The following is a 10,058-nucleotide window of genomic DNA, read 5'->3' as shown; positions in this document are numbered from 1 at the left end:
TTTTTATTGTGTTGCGTCTTGTTTCCGTTGTGTTGTGACTTGTTTTCGTTGTGTTGTGCTAATTTCGTTGTGTTGCGGCTTGTTTCCTTTATGTTGAGACTTGTTCCGTTGTGTTGCGACTTGTTTCCATTGTGTTGTGGCTTGTTTCCGTTGTGTTGCGACTTGTTTCTGTTGTCGCAGCTTGTTGGTGTGGCTTGTTTCCGTTGTGTTGTGCTAATTTCATTGTGTTGCGTCTTGTTTCCTTTGTGTTGCGATTTGTTTCCTTTATGTTGCGATTTGTTTTCAATGTGTTGCGGCTTGTTTCCGTTGTGTTGTGCTAATTTCATTGTGTTTGTTGTGTCATGGAGATTTCGTTATGCTGTGCACTACTGGGCCACCGTATAGTTCACCTAGAAATGAACATTTATTCACCCACATGTTGTTTCAAACCTGTATGACTTTCTTTCTTTCGTAGAAGACAGGAAAAGATGTGCTGAAGAATGTAGTTTTTTTTTTCTATTTAAAAAAACACATCCAGACCAGGGAAAATGAAAGGGAAAAAGTGCTTCACAGACGAAACATGTGCACTATATTCCAAGACTTTCAAAGCCATATGACTGCTTTGTAAGAAAGAGCAAAACGTAACTTATTAACTCTAACTCTTGGCCTTGACCTTAGCTGTGAATATATACAAACTTTTGCCCTTTTCTGCTTTTCATTTCTATACGCTTTTGAGTATGGGAGAAAGCCATGTAAACATTTTTCATCCCTTTTTTCTGTTCCGGAGAAGAAAGAAAGAAATACGGGTTTGGAACAACATAAGGGAAAGTAAATGAGAACAAGAGCCAGATACTCACAGGTCTATCAATCTTTGCATGTCTGCAAATGTTCCCTGCTCAATGGTGCCGATGCGATTTCTCCTCAATGCTCTAAACCAGAAAAAGACATATATGTTGTAGCACTGCCTCAAAAATATACCCCAATTCACCAAGGCCTTCAGTGCCGCAGAATGAAGTCATATACATCTACATGTAAATCAGCTCTTCCTATTTGCTGGGTCTTTAAGAGAGTCTGAAGATCACACTTAAGAACTATCCATCTGAGTCATGCTTCCAGGAACTATCGCAAACATTTTCCATAATGCTTGAGCACACAAGTTCCATAATGCTTGAGCACACAAGGACACACTGACAGTCCCAGATTAGGTCTGAAAAGCACTGGACGTATCAAAAGACATGAAATATTTATATATTTGAAGAAATCTGGCCTGTGTTGATAACTAAAACAGCTTTGAATTGAGAAACAGAGTGACTGAACTGGATCAGATATCACAACAAACACACTGTCACTTCAGTCGATGTAAGATTCAGTAACATACCGTACGAGTAGAAGAGAGAATTCAGCCTCTCAGATGCTGGAATATTAATTTACACTTCAGTGAAATTTATATTTTCATCCGGAGTGTTTCTTTAACTATTGTATAAGCACTTTTGGGCTTGTGGCAAACACTCACATTAATTTATTTGTCAACTAATAAAAGTTCAACATGCATGCATTAAAGTAAAATTAAGTAATTTATGGCATATTTTCTGCATATGTCTGAAATCTATATACACAATAGATTCTGCATTCTGTGGTGGATGTGAAATTATTTTGAGGAACACAGTAGCATTTTCACACTTTTTTGTATAATTTTGATGTAGGACATAAGTCATATTCTGTTTGCACACAGGTCTTACTTTGTTTTAATTCATTATCATAATTTTCTAGATTTTAATCGTTTAAGATTGAACTCCTGTGCCTGGGGTAAAACAGCCAAATATATAATTAAAAGGAAATAAAAAAAAAAAACAGCTAAAATATATAAATTTATGGCATATTTTCTGCATATGTCTGAAATCTATATACACAATAGATTCTGCATTCTGTGGTGGATGTGAAATTATTTTGAGGAACACAGTAGCATTTTCACACTTTTTTGTATAATTTTGATGTAGGACATAAGTCATATTCTGTTTGCACACAGGTCTTACTTTGTTTTAATTCATTATCATAATTTTCTAGATTTTCATCGTTTAAGATTGAACTCCTGTGCCTGGGGTAAAACAGCCAAATATATAATTAAAAGGAAATTAAAAAAAAAAACAGCTAAAATAAATAATGAAGTATTAAAATTTGCTAGTTTTAATTAAGAACAACTTCTGGGACATAAAAGTGCCATAGATGTGGTCGTGATGCTGCAGGCTCGGTCCCTCAGGACAGACTGTCCTTCAAATGTCACTGACAGATCAAATCAAAGGCCTTACACACCACTGCACTAGATATTCGTGATGCATATCAACATGTACATCTAAAACATGAGTAATTATTGTAATTTATTCACTTCCGATGTCTTTAATCTACTCGGGTCTATTCAGTTCAACCTAAATCTGCATTTATTTGTAAGTGTTTCCAGCCGAGCTGAGAGACTCAGAAGAAGCTGTAGATGAGTCCCACTTCTGTCCCCTTCTCCCACACTCAGTTGTGACAAATAAACAGTCTACAATATAAATACCCGGGATCCCATAACACTCACTGCAGTTTACTTTGTATGCTACTGTGTATGTATGGTTTGTGGATACTCACAAGACAGTAAGAGAGGAGCAGTTCTTAAAACTAGACACCCAGAGAGATGAAATTCTATTGCCCTCCATTTCCCTGCAGAAACAAACAATTTCAGCTGATCACCGGAGTGTGTAGAGTGGGGGATGTAAATACATTTTCTTTATTAAATATAAAGATTTTTGTTTAGAAAAAAAAAGCAAAAGTGGCCCCAAACATATTTGGACACTTAGTGGGGTCATACTATGAGGAATCAAATTTTTTGCTCATTACGATACAAAAATAGAGTAACTCTCAGAACTCAAAACTTACTCTCCAGTAAAAAAAAAAAAAAAATGTACTGAATCAAAGCTGCATAAGAGGCTTGTACTTCCGAAATTAACTGACCCACTTTTTGCCCACATTTTACCATCAACAAAGTCGGAACGTTGAAAAGCATGAAAGCCAGATAGAAATATTTCTAACACCAGAGGAACCAGTGATAAGAGTAACATGTAGGCACGTCTTTCAAACCTTCTGCTAATGCAGGCAGCCCGTACACAAACAAATGAAGCCGAACCATTTCTCAGAACTTGCTTCAATTTTCTTGCCATTTTTGATATTAATCTTAGCCAACTGGATGTTTTAGTGGATGTATAAAGTCAATTCCCTCAAGACGAGACCTGAGCAGAGTAACCAAGTGTAGTTCATCACAATAACTAGAACCATGGTCCACTAATGTTCAACAACCGGAAAGTGTCCTTTTTTTATCGGTATCTACATTAATAGTACATCTATTGTTAGAAACATATTTCTGTAAAATGTTTTGCTTTAAAAAGTGTATTTGTGCTCTAACATTTTTTGAAATAAATGCCATTAGCTTTGATATTTTATATCTATCTACTTCACGTTTAAGTGTTTCTTATGTGTCCAAATACTTCATAGATCCACTGTTTTAAGATATCAAGACAATTAAGTATTATGTTTGTAACTCACAGCCAGTTGAGACGGGGCATCTCAAGGCAAATCGAAGTTTTAGGAAATTGTTCGACAGAGTTATTTAATAAAGACCTGCAAAATACATAGATATACATACTCACTGTTGAGCGATACAATACAATCAACAAAGAAATAACTTTACAATAAATGAAAAACAGGCATACGCTTTCATAGGCCTATGCACAATAGCTTTGCATATATCGAATTTCATCTTTTTGATATGTCTGTCAAGGTAAATTAGCAGGTCATCCTTACAGGAAAAATAACGATTTCAGGCCTTCAAAAGACTTCTGACGCAGTGATGAAAGTCTGTTTTCATCCAGAATCCTACGCACAGACAAAAAAACAGATTACAAAATATAAAAAAAAAAGTGACCCTGAGAACCATCTGAAAATAACCATCTCCTCAGAAACCCCAAGTCCGAGCCCTTAAAGGGCAGAGATTCATTTGAATGATTCTGCAAATTCATTCTCACAGAGAATGAACACAATCCATCAATTATGTCTGATTGAAAAAAGAAAAGAAAAAAAACAAGCAAAAAGCGCAAAAGACGGGAAAAGCGCCTAGGAAACAAATGGAAAAAATTAGAATGATACAAAGAATAAGAGAGAAATTGCAATTCCCAGCAGAATCACACTTATCATCCTATTTTATCCACTATGTGAGTGTGTACATGTCTGTGTTTTTCTACTTACAGCCACTCCAGACTGCTGAGGTCACTAAATATTCCTGCTTTCAGAGATGCAATTCTGTTCTGACTCAAAAAACTGCAAAAACAAAAACAAAAAAACAAGAGAGAGACAGAATGAGACAAAGAGAAAGAAAAGGCCACATTAATGGAGGTCTGATGTTTAAAGGGGTCATATGATGCGATTTTAATTTTTCCTTTCTCTTTGAAGTGTTACAAGCTCTTGGTGCACAAAGAAGATCTGTAAAGTGACCGTTTCGTGAACCTAGGAGAGGAGGTAATTCTGACTTTGCTATGACAATCTGGCGCTTCTGAATCAGCGACTGTAAGTATGTTTTGTTATTAGTTTAAGTATTTGCTATTGACTGTTCAAATGTGCAGTTCAAGTTTTGCGCAGCGCAGAGTAACGCGTTGTGTGTGTGTGTGAGGGGAACAGGGTCACATCACAGGAGAGTGAACTGCCTGTCAGAAATCATAGCACGTCAGATGTCTTAATCACGCCTTGTGTACTGCATCATCACTGTGTCTGTCACGCGACTCTGTTGCCCTTTCAGGCTTGAACTGATGGTAAAACTAACGACATTATTAACTGTCCTGATATTTACTTTGAAAGCTGAAGCTCGCGATTATGGTAAGGGACGTTACATTTCCGACGCGTGCTTGTGGTGTTCGGCCAATCACAATGCACTGGGTCAGCTGGCCAATCAGAGCAGACTGCGCTTGTCAAAGGAGGGGGCTTTGTTGAAAACGACGTGTTTCAGGGAGGCGGGGCATAGAGGACCTACAATAATGTACAGTATTTGAAAAATAATGTGTTTTTTGAACATTAAAGCATGTCAACATATTCTGTTACACCAAATACACAAAATAATGATCTTTAAAATAGCATCATATGACCCCTTTAAATGGGTTTTGTTAAATGTGTCATTACAAAGACCATCTGCTGTATGACCATCACTGCTGTTCCTCCTTCCTCTACTGTCTCCTTCCTTCCTTTCTGTCTCTTCTCCCTAACTAGCTGTCTGATTAGTGTAAGTTTAATGTTGATTAGCTATGTATGTATTGAAGCACATCTCTGAAAGTAAGAGCCCAGGTACACATTGAAGCATACACAAACACACAACAGCATTAGGATGCATTAAAATTCATTCTTTGATCATGGATCTGTTCTGCCTGAATCAAGCCTAATCCACCATCCTCATTGTTACATCCTTCTGTCCCTTCTTTTTCTTTTACATGAATGGGTGGATGATGAAAGCCTCAGGCTGACTGATAGGAAGAAACAGATGGGATGCTGATAATTATGTAGACAGATAGTCAGTGATGTACATTTACACAATGATTTAAACAGGAGCTCAGGGAAGGATCAATGTCACATTATACATGATGTGTGTCTGATATAATAGTGCACAGTCACACACACAGTCGTTCCATTCATTTACACATTACTCACAGTTTACGCAAAGAGATCAGTCCCGAAAATGCCATCTTGGAGATAATTTCTATACTGTTACTTTCCAAATGTCTGTGGAGAGAGAGAGAATATTCACTGCAGTTTGAGGTGTCGCTCTAGGTGCGCTCTGTATTTTTCGCCTCATTAAAAAAGTTTTACCCCTAAAGAAATTAATAGTCAATCGCAGCATCCTGAGGTCAAATATTGTTGTATAAAAGTTGAGTAATGTATCACTTGTTGCCATGTGCCTGGAAGCCAATTCAACAGTGTGTAGGTTTCATGGTTCTTCTCAGATAATAAAATAGTCTCTACTTAAATCAATATTCCATTTGTTTATTTAATTGCTAAGTAATTATGTAATAATTGGTATGTTCAGTCAGCCAGTCATTTATTGCAAATGATCCCATTTGGTGTTAGTGTTTTTTGTTTTTTTTGACAGTTACAGTAAATATATTTATAATGTTACAAAAGATTTTTTGTTTAAACTAATGCTGATCATTTGATCAAAGTGTAATTAATCAGAGACTTTATTTGATTCAAAATTAATAGCAACAGTTTAAAAAAAGAAATGTTTCTTGAGCACTAAATCAGCATATTAGAACTATTTGAAAAAAAGTCCACTGCTGAAAATTCAGCTTTGCCATCATAGGAATCCATTACATATTAAAAATATATTCAAATAGAAAACAGCTATTTTAAATTGTAATAATATTTCACAATATTACCGTTTTTACTCTGAAATGTTCATTTCTCATTTCTCTGAAATGAAATGTGAAATGTTCATCGATCAAATGAACGATACCTTAGTGAGCATTAGAGACTTCTTTCAAAAACATCAAAACCAACCTCAAACTTTTGAATGGTAGTATATCAGTACACTTATAAACCCTTTATTGGAAACAAATAATTCCCTTAACATAGCATATCAGATATAAAACACAACTATGCCTAACTAACAGAGCTGGCATGCAAATCAAATGCAAAACATACTATCTGTTATTAATCTGTAGTTACTGTGGTGTACATATCTAAACCTTTCAAAGATAAATTTTTTGTTTGTTTGTTTAGACCAAACTATGAACGTATACTGGTTATCTTTATCATGATGTTTTCTATGCAGTGTCTGTCATTTATTATGATTAATTGATGAGATGTCTTGTGAGGGGTTCTCTCTGTCTTTCTTCATCTGTCTAAGAGTAAATGTTGTCTGGCTATATTGAGAGCTTCACAGTTGAACTTTGAGTGGCAATAAAAATGTCATCCTGTCTGAACTCTACAAAGGAAGTTGAGCTTTAAAACCTCCACTGCACTTAGTGACAAATGAAGAAGATATTTTATTGTCAGCAGAAAGAAAAGATGTGAGGTAAAGACGAGTCTGAAAAAATCAGGTGCTATTATGTCCATGCATGGAGCTCTGACACACACACACATAATCATGCACATGAGAGGGTCTGAAATTATTTTATTTCCACATCTGACAATGGCAAGTGAATTGTTGGCCATGTAAACTGTATTTTGCATTTTTTCCCCTATCACTGCTGTATCGTACCATCTGTAGCTTAATATACAAATGCAATATACAAACTAGAAATATCATCATTTTATTCCTAATATATTTGTTTTGGTTGAATGGTTAATATGAGGAACCAGTATTCACAATATTCTGCCATTATCTGCCTTCAAATTCTGATGCAGATTTCCTACTAAGGCAAAAGTAATTAGAATATTTTAGCAAATGGCTGCAATATAACAAAGAGTGAAAAATTGAAGGGGATCTGAATACTTTCCGTACCCACTGTATATATATATAATTGAAATCTCTTCAATTTGAATTGCTTATTTTGCTAACATCAGGGAGAGACTAATATTCTTACAGTTTCCACTACAATTTTGCAGTTCCTTTTAAAGTTATAATCCAACTGGCCAGTTTCTTAGTTGGAGTGTTGTTTTGAACCCTTAAGTAAACACATACATGCATATTCTGAAACCTCTCTGTTCGGTGTTTTATAGAAAATGAAAAAACTAATCATTGCAAAGCTGGTGCTAATCATTATTTATAAATCATGACTTGAGCTCAAGGCAAGGAGACTCAGAAATTTAAAAAGCTTAGAAGAGATAACAGAAAGAAGGATTATGGGAGGAGGAGAAGATGAGATGAAAGGATGAAGTGTCACTCACAGTCTCTCCAGGTGTCTGTAGCGGATGAATAGATCACGAGAGAGAGATTCGATCCTGTTACTGTTCAGCTCTCTGAGGGCAGCATGGGAGGAAAATAGCAGCTATTACATTTGGAAAACAAACATAGTGATTTGTGTCTTGTTCCCTGTTGATTAAAAAAAAGTTTCTGGTCCTAGTGGGTTCCACTGGTCAGCCAGTTAGTACCTAAATGCCCTCTGAAACCAGTAAACCTGACATGTCTGAGTCTGGCTTTTATATATAATGGAAGAGAAGATCTCTCGCTCTCTGTTATACTTACAGTGCAGTTACATTAGAGGAAACAACAGGTACATGGAGGAGGTTTTTGCCATTACAGTTCACCTTCCGACCCTCACAATGACACACATCTGGATAGACATCTAACACTGAAAACAAACAGACAGAAACAGGCCATTAAAACTCCCACAGGAATGTTGCTCGTTGAAAATAAATGCTGAATGGTACTATTTGCCAAGCAAGAATTTCCATATAAATAATGAATATGGTTGGCTAGGCAATTTCATTTCGTTTTAGATAAGAAGGGTAATGTGTAATGGTACTAAGTGTATAATTAGAATTCATTGACAGCGTGTGTGTCTGTGTGTGTATTTATCTGCTATTGTGAGACAAGCTATAATGTTTCATCTACAGGCTCTGTGCTAATGAGTATTGACATTATACTTCAGAAATCATTTGATAAAGACAGAATGCATGAAAGAGACAGAGACAGATTACCTTATGTCTTCCCGAAAAGATAAACTCCTGCCATTAACATGACAAAACGCGCTTTTGTCTCAGACTCTCTCAAACCCCTTTTGTGTTACCCATTAGTGTATAAAATATATGCCGCAGTTATTTTTATGCCTTGCTCAATCCATTTAAAAACAGCAAGGCATCACAACCATGATCATCTGAAAGCTTTTGTTTCCTTGTTAAATAAACTGCTGTCACTGTGTTTCATGCTTGCACCAGTTAAATTGCATAAACAATGTGTATTGATGTTACGCTGAAATCAGAGAGACTGAAAATAAAACAGAGGGAGAGAGAGAGAGAGAGAGAGAGAGAGAGAGAGAGTAAATGGTAAATCCCCATTTACTGTGGAAAGTGTCCTGTCATACCTTTAAACACTTTCATGTTCCTCATTAATACATTAAACTGCTCCAGTTGTATTCTTGTTCAGTTCATAAAATAAAAAGTGCATCACACTCATTTTAACTGTTGTATTCTTGTTAAACTGTCACGTTTAGCTTATTCTGTAAAAAAAAAAATCAACACATTAACTAGTTTTGATTCTTAAGCCTTAAAGAGCAGGTCATATGGTTTATTAAAGTGTCCTAATATTGTGTTGGAGTCCCCTACAACAGGTTTAAGTTCAACCCAAATATTCAGATGTGTGCAGCGCATTTTATGGAGGACTGTTTCCTGATGCTGGGAGAGTAGACTACAATGCCGGCTGTTCTGACTCACAGACTGTAAGTACGTTTTCATATTTAAAGAGCAGGTCATATGGTTTTTTAAAGTGCCCTAATATTGTGTTCGAGTGCCCTACAACAGGTTTAAATGCATCTAAGGTCAGAAAACACTGTAATTTTCCCAGAATATACATTTATTGGTCCATGATTTCGAAACGGTTTGTTCGATTCAGTTCTGAGCGAAATGTCTTTAAACCCCTCCCTTCCGTAAGCCTACTCTGCTCTGATTGGTCAGCTGGCCAACCTGTTGTGATTGGCACAAAGAGAAGCGCTTGCGCAAGTTAGAGAGCGCTACCGTCTCTGTGTTGCCAAGTCCGCGGTTGTTTTTGATGTCGAGGGTTGTAGCCACCGCAATAACGTCATATTTAGGCACTGGAATGCGAATTTACAGGGCTCCAATCAGTTCTTAAAATAATGACATGAAAACATTTTGTTTAACACTTATGCAAGCGAATCGTGCCCACAGCTAAACTAGCTGCTAAACTGTAAACACTTAAAGGGGTCATATGATGCGATTTAAAATTTCCCTTTCTCTTTGGAGTGTTACTAAGCTCTTGGTGCATAAAGAAGATGTGTAAAGTTGCAAAGACTAAAGTCTAAAATCCAAAGAGATATTCTTTATAAAAGTTAAGTCAGCGCCATGCCTACCTAAAACGGCTCGTTCTAACACGCCCCACATGTCTACGTCAC

General features: G+C 36.4%; 1 protein-coding gene across 1 annotated transcript in view; it reads right to left on the bottom strand.

Moving 5' to 3' along the window:
- Positions 1-10,058, bottom strand: part of LOC107700901 (relaxin receptor 1-like) — a 36,197-nt gene that overhangs the window by 12,006 nt on the left and 14,133 nt on the right. The window contains exons 4-11 of the mRNA XM_016502740.1: positions 8,177-8,282; positions 7,879-7,950; positions 5,701-5,772; positions 4,255-4,326; positions 3,814-3,885; positions 3,556-3,630; positions 2,605-2,676; positions 837-908 (exon numbers count right to left, since the gene is read on the bottom strand). Coding sequence (XP_016358226.1) covers positions 837-908; positions 2,605-2,676; positions 3,556-3,630; positions 3,814-3,885; positions 4,255-4,326; positions 5,701-5,772; positions 7,879-7,950; positions 8,177-8,282 — 613 coding nt within the window. The remainder of the gene's footprint in view (positions 1-836; positions 909-2,604; positions 2,677-3,555; positions 3,631-3,813; positions 3,886-4,254; positions 4,327-5,700; positions 5,773-7,878; positions 7,951-8,176; positions 8,283-10,058) is intronic.

Source organism: Sinocyclocheilus anshuiensis, unplaced genomic scaffold (genome assembly GCF_001515605.1).
Source record: "Sinocyclocheilus anshuiensis isolate Anshui unplaced genomic scaffold, SAMN03320099.WGS_v1.1 scaffold438, whole genome shotgun sequence".
NCBI lineage: Eukaryota > Metazoa > Chordata > Actinopteri > Cypriniformes > Cyprinidae > Sinocyclocheilus > Sinocyclocheilus anshuiensis.
This window is presented reverse-complemented; position numbering and strand designations above follow the sequence as displayed.